This window comes from Agelaius phoeniceus, chromosome 4 (assembly GCF_051311805.1).
Source record: "Agelaius phoeniceus isolate bAgePho1 chromosome 4, bAgePho1.hap1, whole genome shotgun sequence".
Taxonomy (NCBI): Eukaryota; Metazoa; Chordata; class Aves; order Passeriformes; family Icteridae; genus Agelaius; species Agelaius phoeniceus.
In genome coordinates this window covers 3,445,682-3,465,173 of record NC_135268.1, presented here as the reverse complement: position 1 = coordinate 3,465,173, position 19,492 = coordinate 3,445,682, and the positions used below count along the sequence as shown (strand labels likewise).

At 39.5% G+C, this 19,492-nt stretch overlaps 2 protein-coding genes across 4 annotated transcripts in view; both read left to right on the top strand.

Annotated features, from left to right (window-relative positions):
* TRPC3 (transient receptor potential cation channel subfamily C member 3) overlaps window positions 1-2,449 on the top strand; it is a 33,673-nt gene extending 31,224 nt beyond the window's left edge. For 2 of the 3 annotated variants that reach the window (XM_077176739.1, XM_054632578.2), the window contains exon 12: window positions 1,870-2,449. In XM_077176739.1, coding sequence (XP_077032854.1) covers window positions 1,870-2,012 — 143 coding nt within the window. In that variant the 3' untranslated portion in view covers window positions 2,013-2,449. Of the gene's footprint in view, window positions 1-1,414; window positions 1,451-1,869 lie in introns of all 3 variants that reach the window. The other variant, XM_054632579.2, reaches the window with a different exon arrangement.
* Window positions 2,450-2,593: 144 nt separating this feature from the next.
* BBS7 (Bardet-Biedl syndrome 7) lies at window positions 2,594-19,216 on the top strand. Its single transcript, XM_054632580.2, has 19 exons — window positions 2,594-2,998; window positions 3,156-3,221; window positions 4,452-4,514; window positions 5,338-5,513; window positions 6,053-6,239; window positions 6,897-6,969; window positions 7,894-8,010; window positions 8,834-8,964; window positions 9,545-9,629; window positions 11,040-11,142; window positions 11,716-11,908; window positions 12,887-12,961; window positions 14,030-14,095; window positions 15,003-15,142; window positions 16,105-16,269; window positions 16,346-16,455; window positions 16,563-16,666; window positions 18,121-18,244; window positions 18,543-19,216. The coding sequence occupies exons 1-19, from the start codon at window positions 2,963-2,965 to the stop codon at window positions 18,674-18,676; spliced, it is 2,148 nt and encodes a 715-aa protein (XP_054488555.2). The 5' UTR covers window positions 2,594-2,962; the 3' UTR covers window positions 18,677-19,216.
* The last annotated feature ends 276 nt before the right edge of the window (window positions 19,217-19,492 follow it).

Below are 19,492 nucleotides of genomic sequence, written 5' to 3'. Positions count from 1 at the left end.
CCTCCCTTCAAAAAGCTGTGAGGAATAATCACCTGTGAAGCTGCCCATCATTAAACAAAGCTCTACAGTCAGCTGCATGGTGATAAAAAATGACAAATGTAACCTCTATTTTAGTGGGAGACCTTTTGAGAAACGGTGGATCTGAACTCCCTGGCAGATGTGAGAGGTGCTTGCTCCAGTTGCACACCCTAACTCACCACTGGGGTGAGATTTTGGCAAAGGTTGTCCTCCTCCCTTCAACCTTCCAGGAATGAAACACAGGCCTGCAGTCCAACAAGGAAACTCCTCTGCTCTGGGCAGATCCCCCCCAAAAAAACTCTGGCTAGAATGTTATCAAGCAATACAGTGATGCAGTGATGGACAGCCTGGGGTCAGAAAATGTTTTACTGGCATGGCAGCACCAGGCAGCTGTGTGCATGTGTGATGTGAGGGGCCTGAAAGGGCTGCTCAGCTCTCAGCTAGGCAGCAAAGCTTCTGTTTTGCTCCTTAGTTGCTCTCTGCTTACCTAAAACTCTCCTCGGCAAGAAGCAGGGAGCAAAAAAGATTAAATTAAATCCCTCTCAGTGCCTTCAAAAAGCAAGCATTGTGCACTGACTGTTATCCTGACACTTCCCCATCCTGTGTGGCTGTACAGAGCTGTGATTGTCAGTGACAAAAGCAGAAAGGCTCCTAAAAGTGAATCCTCTCAGTGTGCTGCTCTCCTGAATTCCCACTGCTTTCCTCATGTTCCTGCTCTGTGATGTAGGACATCATCTACCTAGTGACTGATGAAAAGACTCTTCTGTAACCAGCAGTGCCAGCCCTTTCCAGGTCCCTGATGCCACTTTGGTGTTGGCAGAGATGTGTTTAAATTAGAAAGCACAGAAGAATCAGGGTTTACTGACATCATGGTTCTGACTTTGGCACCAGGTTTTGTAGAGGGCAAGTAACCCCTGAGTTCTTGAGTTCGACTCTTCAGCTGCACAGCCAAGTGCTCTGTGTCCTGAGGATCTCATTGGTACCCAAAGCCAAGACCCAGCCTCTGAAGACAGAATTCTTGAAGTCTGTTGTACCCTAAACAGAAAACATTGGCATTTCTGTACTAGAACTACTTTAACAAAAGTCTAGAGATATTCCCTGTTCTTCACTAGAGAATTGAGATGTCTCTTCATACTCTTTTATTTCATACATGACAAATCATTTCCCGAGGCAGGTGCTGTGTGGGAATTCACATCCCTCACACTTGCTGGAAGAACAGATTGGAACACTTTGAAAAGCTTTTGCTCTTGAACTGAATATCCTACAAGGGCCAACATGCTGCTGATTATTATGAGCCTGGCTTTGACAGCTGTCTTTGTTTAAATGGTTTTTTTTTTTTGTATTTGTGTCAAATTATAACATCATGCTAAATTGGTTGACTTTTTCTAATTCCAAGGATGTTGGTAAGGAAGAGGAGAGAGACTCAGAAGCTGTGAGTTTTACTGCCAGCTCTGCCACACTTTTCCTTGTTATTTTGGCACACCTCTTCAGAAAAAAAAAACTCTTTTCCTTTTCTCTCTAAAAAGGGGATACTAATATTTACCAGCTGTTCAGCAGTGTTGGTGTGATTAATTCATTAACCTTTGTACAGCCCTTTGGGAATCTGGTGCTGTGTATACACGTGGAGCACAGTGCGAGACCCCAAGGGACTGTTCAAATTCCTTTGGTGCTATTTAGGGCTGGAGACACATCTTGCTGAGAATGAAGATGAGGTAAATCCTCCTGACCCATCCTGTACCTGCTCTCATGAACATTTTGGGATGATAATCTGAAATAAGCACTGATGTGATTTAAGAGATTCACTGAATGTCAAAGTTGGCTACTGAGTGCTTCTTTCTGTTATTAATGCAGGTGAATTAAAGGAAATCAAACAGGACATCTCCAGTCTTCGCTATGAACTGTTGGAGGATAAGTCCCAAGCAACAGAAGAGTTGGCAATTTTAATACATAAACTCAGTGAGAAACTAAATCCCAACATGCTGAGATGTGAATGATTCAACAAAGGAACCGTGGCTTCGACTACAGCACAACTATTTATTGGCAATAATATTTCAGTATCTTATACTTGAAAAAAATGTATTGTAGATTTTTAGCACTAAATAACTTTATGTACAGCTTCTCTGGAATTTAGTCTTAGGAACTTTTATTAACTCACCACAAAAAGATTGCTCTCTTCATTTTAATTGTCTAAAAGCAAGAACTATCGTAACATTTTTTTTTGCATTTATGCATTAAAAAGGTATAACGGTATCGATTGCTGATATTTTAACAGGTTTATGATTACGTATGGAGAATTCTTTGCACTAAATTTACAAGACAAAAAATTAACAGATACAGCATAATACTCTGTTCCTTGCAGTGTCCAGGTACAAAATAGGATTTTTCATACTACAATAAACCAACCTAGAGATGAGTGGAGGATTACTTGAAATCTTTGTTCTTTATTAGTGGTGCTAGTAACGCGTGTAAGCCCAGAACTCATGGTTATGAATACAAGGACTTGTTGAGAACCAGGTAAGTGGCAATGCGATGGCAGCAGCGCTATTTAACATGTCTGTGTATTCACGTACCCGCACCGACCCTTTCTTAATTCAGTGTATTTACTCTGCGGAGAGTAAGGCCTTAGACCTGCCCTGCACAGGGTCTGAGTTAAAAAAAATTTTGGCTTCGTTGTTAAACAAACCCTTCCTCCCGCACGGTTCGGCACCGAGCCCAGCATCTCCCTCGGGGCCGTTCCCGCGGGAGCCGCCTTGGGGCGCTCCCGGCTCTGCCCGCCCCTTGCCCCGCCCCGGTGAATTCCAGCCAATCGCAGCGCCCATCTGGCCGAGTCCCCGCCCCCGTCCGCCCGCCCAGCCAATGGGAGGCGGGCCCCGCGCGGACGTTGCCGCGGTGACGGGCGGCGGGCGCACCGTGCCCGCGGGAGGGACGCGCGTCCCGCGGAGCGATGGAGCCGAGCCTGGCACGCGTGGATTACCTGCAGGTGGGCACGGCAGCGCCCCCGACAGTGCCCCGGCACGGGGACGACGCGGTACGGCCCGCCCGGGGCCGAGGGGCCGCCGTGCCACGGGGCCTGCGAGCGGCCCGAGGCGCGTCCCGGCGCTCCGGGCCCCGCTGTGCAGCGTCTCTTGCATCCACAGGTGGGAGTCACGGCGCAGAAGACGATGAGGCTGCTGCCCGCCTCCGGGAAGAAGGCCACGCAGAAGGTACCGAGCGCCCCGTGCTTCTCTGTCTCTCATGTTCTCTGGTTCAGCCTAGCGTTAATCAATTCCAGATTTCCTTAGGTATAGGACGTCATAGGGAAAGACGGTGCAACCCCATGTTGGGGGGTTTGGAAAACCTTTTTTTTGGAGAAAAATAGAAAAAAACCCTAAATTTGTGATTGGAAAACTTCAGAACCAGGAGGGCATTTCTGTAGTTTACAGCATTGCTGAAGTCACGAGGGAGTTCTTCCATATTTCTCTCGTTTGGTTTTACTAACACTTAAGACTAGAGGAAATGGCCTGAAGCTGAGATGTAATAACGTTGCTGGTATACCTGATAAATTACCTGAAATAATAACATTCCTGTTAGGAGGGTCAAGCATTGGAATAGGCTGCCTAGGGAGCTGGTGGAGTCGCCATCCCTGGAGGTGTTTAAGAGGTGTCTGGATCTGGCACTGGGTGAGTGCCATGGTTTAGGGCTTACAGTAATAATGACAACTTGATGATTGAACTTTGTGATCTTAAAGGTCTTTTCCAACTTTGATGATTCTATAAAATTATTTTTAAGTATTTCTTAATTTAATTAAGGAGACCTTGTTAGGGAAACTCAATATAAATTGCTGCATTATTTTTTCCCTCGGTAATAACGTCGTAGTGTGAAAACGCAACTTTTCCCAAATACGTCTTCACCTCATGGTTGCTGAGTTTACAAGTAGAAGCAGGAAAAGGGTTGTAAATGCCTGTACTTGGAGTGCTGTTCAACATCCTATTTCTAGAGTTTTTAAAGGTCTTTAAAGTATGTAATTAAATAGTCTAGAATTTTGAGTCCTTAAATATTTAAAAATAGGATTAATTTTATAATAGAGGGACTATTTAGAATAGCGTGTAGTGACCAGACAAGGGGGAATGGCTTCAAACTGACAAGAGAATAGGTTTAGATTAGGTATTAGGAAAAAATTATTCCCTGTAAGGGTGGTGAGGTACTGGCACGGGTTACCCACAGAAGCTGTGGCTGCTCCATCCCTGGAAGAGTTCAGAGTCAGGTTGGATGGAGCTTGAGCAACTTGGGATAGTGTAAGGTGTCCCTGTCCCTGGCAGGGGCTGGAGCTGAGAGATCTTTAAGGTCCCTTCCAGCCCAAACCATTCTGTGATTCTATTAAATATAGGAAGAGCATGATGTAAAACCATTGTTGTGTGTGTAATAAAAAATAACAATGTATTATACTTTTGAAGGTGGTTGTTGGAGATCAGGATGGGGTCGTTACGTGCTTTGGCATAAAAAAGGGCGAAGCTGTGGTAAGTGGAAATGTTCCATTTAAAATTTTGCTTTTGGAATGTTTTTCCCAGTGAACTTGGGAAGTCCATTATTGATTCATGTGGCAAATAAGATGCCAGTGGGAGGTGTCTAGGTTGAGCTGTGGACTGATGTCTAACTGTGGTGAGGGCATGCTGATCTCAAGCCTGGTCAAGCACAGGATTCTCTGCTGTTATAGTCAAAAACTAATGTGGAAAAAAAAGTAATTTCTACACATTTTGCACTTCAGTTAAGTTGGGCTTAAGCCTGGGCAAGTACACCCTTATTGTAACGGGACAAAAACCTGAAGAGATTTATTGAATCACCTTAGGGATTTGGACAAACTGATTGCTTTTTATGCCCAGCTCAATAACAAATTATTTTCTTTCATGGGTTTTCTTCTCCAGGAAGTTGATGGTTAGCTCGTAAGTGTTCTATAGCAATACAAATAAATCAATGTAGACTTTTGGAATAAGAATGTAACGTGTGAGAGGGAGTGAGTGTGTGTGTGTTGTTCTTTAAAATAAAAAACAAACCACAAAAAAAGCCAGCTGACAGCAGTGCTTAATTTTTCCTATGGATGACTTAATAACAAGTAATGAAGTCATAATTTATTATGTTTTAAAGCTTTTTTGTATTTATTTACTCATAAAATGCTTGGTTACTCTGTGATTCTGAAATAAATATACAGATTATTTTTGTCTGTGTACAACCCATTGCATTTTAGTTTTGCCAGAAATTGGAAGTAAATTTCTTATCCTTTATGTTAAAAGATTACCAGAAATATGATATTGTGATTGATGAAAATTGCTTTTCTGTTGCCAGCCAGTGTTCAAGACACTACCAGGACAAAAGATCTCCAGACTGGAGCTGGGAGGAGCTCTTAATACACCACAAGAGAAAATTTTTGTGGCTATAGGATCTGAAGTCAGAGGTTTCACAAAAAGAGGAAAGCAGTTTCTTTCCTTTGAAACTAACCTTACTGAAAGCATCAAAGCTATGTATGTATGATACTTGGCGTTTTTGAGAGCTGTAGCAGATTGTTAGTTTATGATTTTATGCAGTAATTTTGAGCATATTGTGTAGGTGACACTAAGTGCCGGTCCAGCTTCAGCTTGTGCTGCAACCTGTGGGAGGAATTTGGAATATCTTGGAAGTGTGGGGGGAATTGGGAGTGGTCTGGAGACTCACACTCTGTGTGAGCAGAGCTGGGGTTATTGCCACAGTGTGTCCTGTGCACAGAGCTCCTGGAGCAAAATCTCTTTTGGTTTGTGTTGTAAGATGCTGCCATAGACAAATCAGCATAAAAAATAGAGTAATCAAATTTCTAAAAAGGTATTCTTAGGGATTTACCTGAAGATAGAGTGGAAATGTGAGAGCTGTAGAAACCACGTGGTTTTAGTATTTATAATGAACTCTAAAAGCTGGAAGAGCTTGCAGGGCCCCATAATACCTTGGAGCTGTGAGCACAGTAGGGCATAAAAGCATAAAGGACTCTTGCTGCAGCAGAATGCTACAGGAAGTGTTTTCTTCTCCTCAGGCACATTTCAGGAGCAGATCTCTTTCTCTGTGCAAGCTACATCTATAACCATTACTGTGACTGCAAGGACCAGCACTACTTCCTCTCAGGAGATAAAATCAATGATGTTCTCTGCCTTCCTGTGGACAAAGTGAACTGCATCACACCAGTGCTTGCATGTCAGGACAGAGTGCTTAGGGTGTTACAGGTTCAAATGTCTCCTTCTTTATGTTTTATGTATGGCTTCTATGGAATTGGATTAATTATTAACAGAACAGGGCTTAAACATCATAAGGATCAGTGTATTGTGCCTTACTTGGGAGTGTTGCTGCTGGTGCATTCCCTTTCTGCTGGTCTTGTAAAGGAGAATCATTATCATAAACTTGTAAAAAAATGAGGATTAATGAAACCACTGTGAACAGGCTTTGCAATTCATAGGTGGAAGTTGATGACAAATTGGTGCCTTGTAACTAAAGGTGCTCACATACACATTTAGTTTCCTGAAGCCTTTATCACTTTGGGAATTCTTGCTCTCATCAATTACTGTTGCGACAAGTCTTGAGTGATATTAAGCTGTTTAACAAATTAAATTGCCAGATGAGTTCCTGGATCATTTCTAATGATAATAACATTTTAAGAGTCCTATGTTTTATTTCTACAGATTTCACCCTGTTTTAGGCATAGAAATGCTTTTCTCATAGGAGTTTGAATAAGTAAATCTTACCTTTTAGTATGATCCATAATAATTTTGTCTTTGTGGGACATTGGTTTGGTATGTGGCTGGTGTTTTGGAGTTGTTCCTTTTTTTCTCGTTTTGGGGGATTTTTTTAACAAATAAATTGAAGATTGTTTTCTTGGTCTTCAGGGGTCTAATTTGCTGTATGAAGTAGAACTTCCTGGACCACCTGCTGTTCTTGCTCTGAGCAATGGAAATGGGGGTAACAAAACTTTGGATACACACATAATTAATAATACTATTGTACTGTATTTTAAAGATTTTGTAGCTTGTCTTTGTTAGTTTTTTTATCTTGATTTTTAAGCTGATGCTAAAAATGCAGCATAAAAGTGACTATGCAAGGTAATTTTTTTACATATAAATATACATAGAGATATGACTGTTTTAGAAAGTTCTGAATTATATTCACATTTAATTTAAGGCCTCTTACAATGCTAGTGAGGTCTGAGGGGTCTCATTGTGTAAAAGCAAACTGGTCTTCTGGGGGCCATGTTCAGATTTTGGGTTTGTGTTTCCCTTACACATGGATTTCCATAACTGGAATACATGGATGGATGAGAGCATTGAGTAGAGCTAACATAAACTGAGCTTGGAAGGTTCAAACTTAAAATAGTTTTGATCGTCCTTCCTGCTAATCTGCTCTAACCTCATAGAAATCTCTTTAGGGTGTTAATCTGGTGCTTAATTTAGTTTCAGTTAGGTTGTGTGACAAACATCCAGAGCTGGTTTGGAACAGTAGTTGTTAATTGCTGAAATTTTGGCACATCATTCACTGCTGGGTGCTTGTTGTTAAAGGACTTCTCTGGCTTTCTTCTGTCAAGTCCATTGAATGGCCTTTTACTTCAGCCTAACTTTGCTGAAATACATAGTAATAAATACTGACTGGTTTTTAGGCAGAACTCCAGTGCAGGGGTGCAGCCAAACACAGAATGGAGATAACCACAAGGAAATTATCAGGATGGGTGCAGTTGTCATGGATTTGTTTTCAGGTTTGAAGCCTGACAGTTCCATTGTACGTCACTAATTCAGTGTTTTCTTTTCCCATGGGCTGCAGAGTGTAAGTACACAACATTGTGAAGTTGGTGTCCTTGATTTTATCAATTCTAAATTCAGTTTCTATGTTCAGGTGATTCTGGGGAAGAAATTGTGTATGGGACTTCCGATGGGAAATTGGGTGTCATCCAGATTACTGGTACCAAGGCAATACCAAGGTGGGAAATTGGAAATGAAAAGAAGAGAGGAGGTATGTGATGTGTCTGAATTTCTCACTCTTTAGCTTCCCAGCATACCTGAGGCTTTGTTAAGAGTAGGGTAATCAGGAATCTTATTCATAGATAACTCTGGAGGCATATTGTGATTATGTCAGTATGTGATATTAATATGACTGAGGTCTCTTTAATTCTTCTGATTTTCTGACAAATAATTTGATTCAGATTGTCTTGCTTTGGATTTTGTGTTCATATCATTTCCAGTATTCTAGCAAGCTTTTATTTTTACACTATTTTTAAAGTGATGTTTGTAAAACAGTGTTGATTCAAACATGATTGATTGAGATCTTTTTCATTTTTCTAAGTGTGCATGTATTTGGCAAATACACCTGCCCAACTTATGAGATATTCAGTGGTTTTAAGGTCTCTAGAGTCATAATAAGGGGTTTTGTCTGAAGATGGAATTTGTCTCCACAATAACTGATCAAAACTTTGCCAGTTTTAGCCCTGGTGTGCTGCTTCTGGAACATCTATTAGCCCCTACTGCTTTGTAAAGGACAAGATCAGGAATGGAATGTATAAATACATTTTTATTTAATTATAATAGTTATCTCCACATTATTTTCTTAAAATGCTTCTTACTATGTCCCTAGTCTTTCTGTGAAATATGGAGTCAAAAAAGTTAACCTTGAGTCTGAAGCACAGGGGAGGGACTTCATCTTTGAGGACTCACCCAGAAATCTCATTAAAAGAGTCCTGGCCAGGACTCTCTTTCCCTATAACTGAGTGTGGCCTGTGTATTATTGTATCAGAAACTAATAAAGATGAAGCAAATGGCTTTGTTTTCTTCTTCATTAGGTGTTCTGTGCATTGATAGCTTTGACATTCTGGGAGATGGAGTTAAGGCATTACTTGTTGGACGGGATGATGGCATGATAGAGATTTATAACTTTGAGAGTGCTGATGATCCTGTCCTTCGACATGATTATGTAAGTCCTCATTCTTCATATTCTGCTGGGAAAAAACCCATGAATTAAAAATAAAAATCTCTATTTCAAAACTTACAGGATTGTTACTCCTAAAATACGTGGTTTGGTTTTTATTTAAGAGGTTTGTAACATTGACAATATGAACTTGAAATCAGTATGGTGACATGTAAGAACCAGGAAGCGAAGTAGTTGTGATTTGAGCAAAAATCAAAATAATGTGGAGAGTGTGTATTGAAGTTTTGGCTTAGTTGACTGCTGGGTGAAACCTAATCCAGAGTTGCTCCCTGAGTGAAAAACCCAAGACTGTTGTGTTTAGTCTGTGATTTACAGGTTAATAAATGGAAGCTGCCAGGGCTTCATTGAACATAATTACTTTGGTTATCAGTTGTTTAAAATAGTAATTGGATCTGGAGGGATCATTTCACTTGAGTCAGATTGCTATTTTCTGCTGGAAAAACAATGTCTATCAGTGTTTTGCTTTCAACTTCTCAATATGTTTGGTATGTGGAGTAGAATCTTCTATAAGCTTCTAAAATGAGTGCAGTGATATTTGTCTCTGCTTGAATGTGTTTATTTGAAGGCTTTGTCAGAGAGCATTTCATCAATCCAGGGTGGCTGTGTGGGAAAAGATGGCTATGATGAAATTCTAGCAGCAACATACTCAGGTAAGCTTCATATCGTTGACACAATAAATGCCATGTGTGGTGAGGTGATAAAATGAAGCAGGTTATGTTGTTAATGCAACTCACACCTCTTAAAAATCCATGTTGAAAAGATCTCTTCTGGTTTAATATTTACACTTGAAAAATTTTTCCTACACTTAAGCTGTGGGGATTCTATATCTTAAGATATTCATCATGTGTTATGCATGGGCTGACTATATTTTGGTGTAAACTGCTGCCTTAATGTGATGAATTAATGAATATGTCTGAAGGAATTATTTATGATTTTTTAATATATATGAAAAATGTTGGTATACAAGCATGTTTTTAATTTATTTCTCTATCTTTGGTGTAATTTCATTCCTTTTCAGCTTCACGGTGCTTTAAATGTGGTTGATTTTGATTTTAGTAGGAAATGAAGCTCCCCTGTGTGAGGCATCCCAGCAGCTCTTCTGTAAGCCTTGAGCTATTGGCCTGTCTGTGACAGAGGCCATGATAAACATGCTGCATTTGTTAGCTGCTGGGAACTAAAATATTACTAATTCTCTCCCTTTAATTACCTTCAGTGCTAAAAGTTAACCTATTGAAATTTCTTGTAATGAAAATCGTGTCATTTGGCAAGATACAATCCTCAGTCAGTTACTGAGAAATAATGGTGTTCCAAGTACCTCTTTTAAACATTTTTGAGTCATCAAAAGTCCCTTGCACCTGACCTCACATCAGTTGTGTTGGTATGATTGGCAGTACTTGGTACTGTTGCACCCTAAGTCCTTTGTGGCTTCTTTTGGTTGGAATGTTGTAAAGATCCTGGATCACAGAAGGAAGGGAGGAAATGAAAGCCCATGTTTCCCTGTGGGCTTTCAAAGGTGAATTCTGGTAGGATGTGCACTAGACTGGTTTTGGCAGAGAACTAGAGCTATAAGCACCCTTTCATCTCTGCATATCATGCCTGAGGTATCAGAATATAATCAATTAGTATTTGCTTTTAGAAATAAACGTAACTTAGTAAGCAAAAGTATAACTTTTTTCAAGCAGCAACATGCAACCTCTAAGCCCACTGAGCAGCATCCAGTTTGCTATAAACAGATTGCACAGTTTTTGTTTTGTTTTCAGTTCTGCCAGTAATTCAAGGTTTTGTGAGAAAAAAATCCAACTGCTCAATTAAAAACCGTTAAAGAGGAATTTATTGCTCAAAGTACTTAATGAAAAAAAAAGTAATGTTTTTCAATTTAAGCATGAAACCCATAAAAAATGATGCTCAGTGTCTAGGATTAATCCTACAAAAAAGGATGAAATTGGGCTCAATTCTCTCTACCCAGTGTGTGGAACAAACATCACTCCACACATAAAATAGCTGAGTGTAGGATTTTCTTTTTAGCTTATAAGGAATATAAACTTCATATATTGGTTTAGGCTGGCTGACAGGACTGACTACAGAACCTGTCCATAGAGAAGGTGGATCAGGTGAAGAACTTAAATTAAGTCAAGAAATGCAGAACAAGATTTCATCCTTAAGGTAATTGTGCTAGAAAGAAATTTGAATGGAAGAATGAAAATGTTAAAAGCTGAAATGTCATCTCTCCTTCCTATCTCACTGGATTTTCTTTATCACTAATATATCTAGAAGTAGAATCAAACCTTTTCAAAGTAGAAATGAATAGCAGCCTCATTTCACAGCTTTTTTCTATCTTGCCTTCACAGAATGATGTCTTAATGCTTTCTGCCTCAGTATCAGCAAGATGAAATTCCTTTCTTCCTTGCTGCTCTATAGCTTCTAAATGATGGCAGGAAGGAAGTCACTACCATATTATTCAAAATGCATTGTACTCTTGAAGGAAAAAGTTTGTCCTTTCCTGTGTCTCAAAAACCTCTTTTGGCAAGGAACATGTAAAATCCATGTGTCCATGTGATAGAGTTTATATTTTATTTTTGCTAAGTACATCTAAGGGGAGCCATCAGTCACTTCTGGCTGAAAAGCAGAGGACAGGAGATAAACACGATTGCCTTGCAAGTTTAAACTATTTAATTTCTAGTGTAGCTCTGTAGTTGCCTCTTTTTGAAGACATGATGAGTGGTTTCCCTTTTCTAGGAATGAGTTGGAACAATTGCAGATAAAAGTCCTTCAGGAACGGGAGAAATACCAGCAGTCCTCTCACTCCAGCACTGCAGTTTCCTCAGTACCTGCCTTCAGTGTCAATGACAAGTTCACACTGAACAGGGATGATGCCAGCTACAGCCTCATCTTGGAGGTGCAGACAGCCATAGATAACGTCCTGGTGCAGGTCAGTGGGGCTTTGTTCTTGGTGCATTTCTTGATGCATCTCTTTCTAGAGACTTTCTAGTTCAGAAAGCCAAGTTACAGCATCTTAAGGACACGCTTGTTAGGGAGCAAATACAACAAATTCATATTGAGCAGAGCAGCTTTACATTACCAAAATAGACCAAAGTGGCTGCTGTAACAGAAGATTTCTTTGTAACTTTGTGTTTGCTTTTGCATGTCCTAATTTAAACACCAATTAAACGGGGTGCACATCCTCACTCGCTGGTTAAGTGCCCTCTGTAGTGGAAAATTAATATCAGAATGTTATGGGCCACCTGTTCCCTTCCAGTGTGGAACAGTGTCTGATTTGTGTGCAGCTGGGGAGAAATAGTCCTGCCCATTACAGCCACCTTAATTAATTATTCCTCCTACTGTATCAGTTGAGATTAGTGCCATCTTTGGTAGTCAGAAAGAGTAGCAGTACTGAATTACCTATTTTGGGAAATGCATGAGGAGAAAAATGTGACAAGGAGGAATTTATGAGGTGATTTTTCTATAACAAATGGGAAAGAAGTATTCTAGGAATTTATTTTTCACTTCTTAATAAAAATCCTGTTTTTATTAAGGATGTTACAGAGCAATGCTAAGCTACAGCTAATTTGCCACAGTATAGTATCAGATGTTTCCATAGCTAAATGAGAAATAAAACTGTTTAATCAACCTTTCATGTCTGAAAGACAGTTAAAGATTTTACACCGAGGTTGTGGTAAAGCAGCCCCCCAGGAGTTCAGGATTCTGTGAAGGGAATAAGAGAAAGATCATCATGCTACTCCAGGATTAAGTAGTAAGCTGCATGTCTGTTAGGCTTTTGCTTCTGAGATGAAGCAATCTCCTTGCCTCTCTCTCCTTCCAAAGCTTGATGACAGTTAGAGGATAAATGCACTTGGAGCTACTCAGCAATGTAAGCTCTTGCTTTTTTCCCTCCTCCTGTGTTCTGCAGAGTGATGTCCCACTGGACTTGCTGGATGTGGATAAAAATTCTGCCGTTGTTAGTTTTAGCAGCTGTGATTCTGAGGTGAGTGAAACTGAAGAGGGGATGTCTGGAGAGATGGCATGATGGAAACTCTTAATATTGTGTAGCAAAAATAGAACTTGGATGCATATATCTCTGATTTAAAATACATTCAGTTAAACTGCTCATCTGGTAATTGTGGAGAGCACAGCTTCTTCAGAGGTACTGCAGAATTAGGAGCTAAATGCAGGTCCTGATGTAAGGCAAACCTAAATATGCACAAATATTCCCTCTCTCCCTTTTTTTTGTTCCTGAGGAGGATTGTGAGAGACACAGTCAGTATTGCTCTCTTCTCTGGATTTCATAGACTCATCTACATTTACTTCCAAGTAATTTAGGTGAAAAGTGTTACATTTTTTAGTTAATTCCTAAAAATTATCTTTAGGATGTGACAGTTCTGCTGTGTGGGGAGTCAAATGTTTGCATGCCTTTTTTTATATGTTATAACTACAGACTTAAATAGTTACAGAATTCCTATTGACACTGAGGCTGGGGAGAAAATCCTGAAACCACCTTAGGATTTATTAAAATCTTCTGTAAAATCTTCTCCCTTCTAACAGTCTTTTATTTTAGTTTTAAGAACTGAATTTGCACATAATTGTTCTGCCCTGGAGCTCCCAGAAATCAGCTTTTTATTTTCAGTTTTGTGCCATTTGTGATGATTAACTTAGTACTTTTTGGGGTGTACTTTTTACTGATCCTGCTTTAGCTTTTGCAAGTTGAACTAATTTTGCAGATGAGTGGGGTGGGCTGACATGCATTTTTCAGATGACAAGTAATAATCTATGTAATCTTTGTAGAGATATTAAAGAGTGTAAGAGGCTTTGGTTGTATTCTTCTTAGAGAATTTTTTTTTAACTCTATCATAATTAAAACTAATTGGAACCTTCAAGGGAACCAAGGATTGCTTTTTGTATTTAACTCTTGTAAATAGCTGTGCATGCATAGCAAAAACTTCACTGTAACATAGCTACAGTTAAAAAATACTAGTAGTGTATTTGTGACTCCAGAGGCCTATTTTGTATTATTTTCTTGTTTAGTTCTTTTTTTTTTTCCTTTTCCTTTTTTCAGCCAAATAGCAACTTTCTTCTTGCAACTTACAGATGCCAAGCAAATACTACAAGACTTGAACTTAAGGTAAAATGCTCAAAAATATGTTCCATAAAATTAATGGTTAGTCCTGCTTTGGAATGAAGAGTTCTCCATGTGGATCAGTCAAATTTCTACTGCTGTTTTTTTTCCTGAGACCTTCTAACCTCGGGCTTGTGTTCCTTTTTATCTGTCTTTAGGATTTCTAAGGGCTTCTAAAAATATGTCAGAGGAGAGCCTGGGATCTTTCTGAGTGTCCCTAAGATGAAAGCAGTGGGGACACCACAGATTGGGGAAACACAGGATTCTGAAGGCAATGTGTGGAACTTAAAACTCAGGGAGGTGTGGGAGAGAAAGCTCTGGCACTGTTTATACTCTGAAGTGTTTGAAGGAAGTTACATTGGGAACTAACAAGAGAATATAGGCTCAATTTGTATTTTGGAGAGGAAGCAAATCCTATCATCCCATGCTTATTATAGTTAAAGGCATGTAGGTGTTTTGGAATTTATTTTTAAGGATCCACCAAATTCATACATTTTATGGCAACCACCACAGGAAATAATGAAGGAAATCCTGATTAGGAAAATCCTCAGCATGCCCACAGGCATGAGGTTTTCTCTTTTTTACTGCAGCCTTCTAATCTGATACATGTTTACGTAAAACTCTCAATTTTTGAGGCTTTTTATTTTAACTGATCAGAAAATGAGTTACAGGGTGTTACTTTATTAATATTCATCTAATACAGCAGCACTTCACTGGACTATGTTCCATTTAGTTTTAAACTCATCTTCTTTATTTATAGTGGCACTATCAAGTAAATATAGTACTATAAAAATTCGTGGAATACTAGTGGCTTTCTCTAACACACTTTGAATATTCAGTAAATTTCCAAACAGTGGTAAAATTATCTTTTCCCTTTGTTTCTTCTCTGTGGGTTCTTCTTTGCTCTCTGCAGGTTCGCTCGATTGAAGGACAGTACGGGACACTTCAAGCGTATGTAACTCCAAGAATCCAACCAAAAACCTGTCAAGTTCTTCAATATCAAATTAAGCCACTTTCACTTCACCAGAGAACTCATTCTATTGACCAGGACAGGTACGTGCAAAGGAAAATCAATACCTTTTTTCACTTGGAAAAAATGACACAAGGCAGCTGAAACGTTTGCTCAGTAAACTTCTGGATGGAATTTCTAAGCCCTAACCTACACTTTTGAGCCTGTAGTTCCATTTCATGGATTTCCTAATAGAAATAATGGATTAAATGGGTTCCTTGCCACTCTTGTTTTGGGGCTATTTTTCATTTTTCTGCCCTGGGTTACAGTTCAGCGCCATGTGTTAGTAAAGCTGAGGGTGTGGTAGAAAGGAAGCTTTCCTCTGTAGGTAACTGTGTGTTTTCAGTTTCAGCCTCATCCTCTGCTCCACCCTTTTCCTCTATTTTTTTTCTCACAGCTAACTTGGCCCCAAAACTAAGCCAAGACTTTTTTACCTTTATCTCTCTGTTATAGGAGTTTTGTATTTTACACAATTTCTGATGGATTTTTGCCCACCTTGCTAGCATCTCGGATTGCCTCCAAGGATCTGCTTGTTCAAACCAAAACTGAAAGACTGAAGGGAGGGATACCAAAGGCTTCAGTGTGCAAATGAGCTCCACCATGCCTTGTTCTTGATAAAAATGCTACATCTGTTTACAGCATGGGAGGCTCTCGAGGCTCTGTCTTAGTCATATTTGCTCTTGTCAGTTATTTACCTTTGTCCCAAATTTCAGGTTTAGCAACTTGCAGTGGGACATGAAAAACTTCCAACTTGTTTTTTTTGCTTAGATCTGACATGCCTAGTGGGAGGTAAAACTTGAATATGCATGTAGCTTTGCATTTTGATGTACAGAAAAATAGCTGTAATCTGCAATATGTATCTGTGCTTAGGGAGACACCTGATTTTCTACAGGGTGCTGATGAAAAGGAAACCACCACATGGAACTGAACTTGTTTTACATGGACAGTGTCCCTCCTTCTTAACTATTACCTGTCCTTTTTCTCTTCTCATTTCACAATGCCACAGGCCCATGAATACACTGATGCTCAAAGGCCAGTTCAGTTTTGCTGAAATTCACTCCTGGGTTGTGTTTTGCTTGCCTGAGGTACCTGAAAAGACTCCTGCTGGAGAGTGCATCACCTTTTATTTTCAGAACACTTTCCTGGGAACACAGCTTGAAAGTACCTACAGGTAAGATAGAATTACTAAACCTAATGCATGCATGTGTGTTCAAGTTCATATATTTTAAACTGTTCTTCTTTTATAGAAAAGGTGAGGGATATTTTAAATCTGACAACATCTCTACAATATCCATCCTCAAAGATGTGCTTTCCAAAGAGGCTACTAAAAGGAAGATTAATCTCAACATATCATATGGTAAAAATTCTTCTCTATTTTGTTGTCCTTCAGTTCATCTGTTATTCCCATAAATGGAATATGTAGTACTCATTTGCTTGTTGGCGTTCTTTTTTACTCCCTGCTAGATGTAAATGAAGAATCTGTAAGGCACACATTAAAGCTTATCCACCCTAAATTAGAGTATCAGCAGCTGCTGGCCAAGAAGGTGCACTTAATAGATGCTTTGAGAGTAAGTACCTGCGATCTTGGGGTTTGATCTTTATGGGGGTTATGCTGTCAGATAAACTAAACCATGGCTCAAGTCAGGTGTGTGTCATTTGGGGTCTGTTCCCTTAAATTAAATTCAAGCATGTATTGCAAGTGTCTAGGAGAGAAATTTCTTCAATGAAAATTCTCTTTTTTACTGTATAACTAGTGAATAACGTGTAGGATTATTGAAGATGCTTAAATTGGATGGTAGGAGGGCAGCCAGCTTTATCATCTAATGTTCTCTCCTAGCCTGCTGTTATTTTCCAGCTCTTTCTGTCCCTCTTCCCACTAACATTTATAGTTTTTTAGGTCACCCAGGCCAGATGCAACTTCTTTGCTTTGGAACTTCATCCCAGTGTCTCATAATGTCTAAATCATCTGCTTTTGAATCTTTTGCTTAATACCTTCCTCAATAGCCTTTGGGAGGTACCAGTTAGGCAGCTCATCTCAGCTCTTAGACTTTTTTCCCCAACAACCAGGATTTTCCTGTCAAAAGGTCACTATCATCGAGTTGGCATTTATTATTTAAGGGGAGGGGAGGTGAAAATGTTCAGCCAGTTCTCTTTTGTCCTTTTGGGGGACTCAAATACTTGTCAGAGCTCTTAAGATAGCAGAAAAGCTGGCTACCAGTGAGAACAGTGTGAATCTTTATTATCACTGAAAGGGTTTTACTTGGGCTTGGTTTGGGATTTAAGCAATATTTTTTGGGCAAACCAGGGATTTAAACAATAATAGAGAATTAATTCTTATTGCACATTGTCTTTGTGCAATAATAATGGTGTTGTGCATCTTGCTTGTTTTAGACATCAAATCTTTGACGAATTTTTCAGTCATTCATTTTTTGAATGGTAACTTATTGACAGGCAGTAAAATCATCTAATGATGGATGAAAGCTGTTTTCCCAGCAGACTCACAGTGCACAACATCATTACCTCTTGTCTAGAAGAGAAGTGCCTTTCTCTGGAGGATAAAAAGATCTGTACTATCAACCATCCCAGACTGGTGTGCTGATAGACTGAGGCTTTTTAGAAGAGGCATTCAAAACTTTTTGCTGTCACAAGTTGAGTGATACTTTCAGAGTTTACTTTGACCTTCAGACTTCACTGAATGCTAGACTTTTTTAAGAATTCACTTATTCTAAAAATGAAGGTATGGTCAAGGCTTGAGTCTGCATGGTGTGATCCTGTTCTGGCTCAGAGCTGGAAGCTGAAATAAAGCAGGATTTTGAGAATCCAGTCTATGAAGTGACACCAGGCATTTCATTAGCAGACTAGAAAATGAGGCACTCTGAAAATAACACTTGCTAGTTTAGAAGGGGATTGTCTTCCCTTTGAAGTACTTTGTTTGACATATCTAAGCTTCATTTCTTCTGCCTTAGCTGCTCTTATGATACTTACCTGCTGTTAGTTCTTACCATTTTAAACTGTCTTTGAGGAATTACAAGTCCATGAAGGCAATGTGGACTTCCTGCTCCCAAAATACCGCAGCATTTTGGAAGAGGCAGATCAGCTGCTGGAGGAATACAAGAGACAACCTGCACATCTCGAGAGACTTTATGGTTTGTTGACAATTCAGCTTTATTTAAATGGGGCTTATCATCCAGAGACATGGCTGAAATAGCTGCTTATATTTAGATGATTCTTGTCTTTATGGACATGGTTAAAGATGGTGTTCAAATTCAGGATGGCACTTAAGAATGTATACAAGTTAAGTGGCTTGGATTTGTTTACAATTAAACCATTGTTTAAAATGTCAACTTTAAAAACTCTTCTAACTGGAATATTTGGTACATAATCATGAGTTAAAAGTAGAGATACCTCCTACTGAAAATAATTCCTGGAATTTTACCTTTACAGGTATGATCACAGACCTCTTCATAGATAAATTTAAATTTAAAGGCACCAATGTGAAAACCAAAGTTCCTCTCCTTCTGGAAATTCTGGATGGCTGTGATCAAGATGGATTGATCGCTTTTTTTGATGCTGCCTGACAAGGAAAAAGCAGAGTAATTTTTCTGGTTTTAACCAAGGCATTTCGGTATCAAGTCAAAACCACTTTTACTCTTTTGTTGTACTGTCAGTTCTTAGGTTTTATTCATATTTATTACCATATTGGATACAGTAGGAAACTTCATATAAACTGTTGTGCATGTTAACTGTGTGCAGAGGTTTTATGTATGTACAGTGTTAATAGCTCAAGAAAGATCAGATGTAAATACCAAACATCCTTTTGGCAAAAATGTTTTCACTACTGTTTAGGATGACTTGGAGTAGCCTGTCCCCCAGCTGCAAGAATGGATGAAGAAACTGGTTTCCAGAAACTTGGATGGATTTGGAAGAAATCTGTGTATTTAAGCTGTACCTAACTTAGTTTTTCCTGTCGTGTTGAGAATGTGGTGTGAGAATCTCACCAGACTTGATGTAGCTGGTGTGTACAGAGGGGGGAGAACTCTGAATTTTAGACTGATGACAGCTCCATTTAAAGCCACATTTGTTTAGGAATGGATGGCATTAAACTTTCTCAGTGCTTCTCCAGCCTCCCTGTGCTTCATTTCAAAACCCCACCTGCTTTCTCACTTGGTTTTATTTAAAATTAGAAGAAATGAAGCAGCCAGCGGAGACAGAGATCTGTTTGCAAGTCAAAAAGATCAACTCCATTTAAAATGACATAGAATCACTAAGGGTGGAAGAGACCTTTGAGGTCATCAAGTCCAACCACCAACTTGTCATTATCACTGAAACCCCTAGACCACATCCCCCAGCCCCATATCCAGACACCTCTGAAACACCTCCAGGGCTGGTGCCTC

Excerpts from the sequence above, each read along its gene's own strand:
- BBS7 (XM_054632580.2), top strand. The coding sequence starts at position 2,963 with ATGGAGCCGAGCCTGGCACGCGTGGATTACCTGCAG. Across the intron at positions 3,222-4,451 it reads GGAAGAAGGCCACGCAGAAG|GTGGTTGTTGGAGATCAGGA; the intron begins GTACCGAGCGCC and ends ATACTTTTGAAG. Across the intron at positions 16,667-18,120 it reads ACTTAATAGATGCTTTGAGA|GAATTACAAGTCCATGAAGG; the intron begins GTAAGTACCTGC and ends ACTGTCTTTGAG.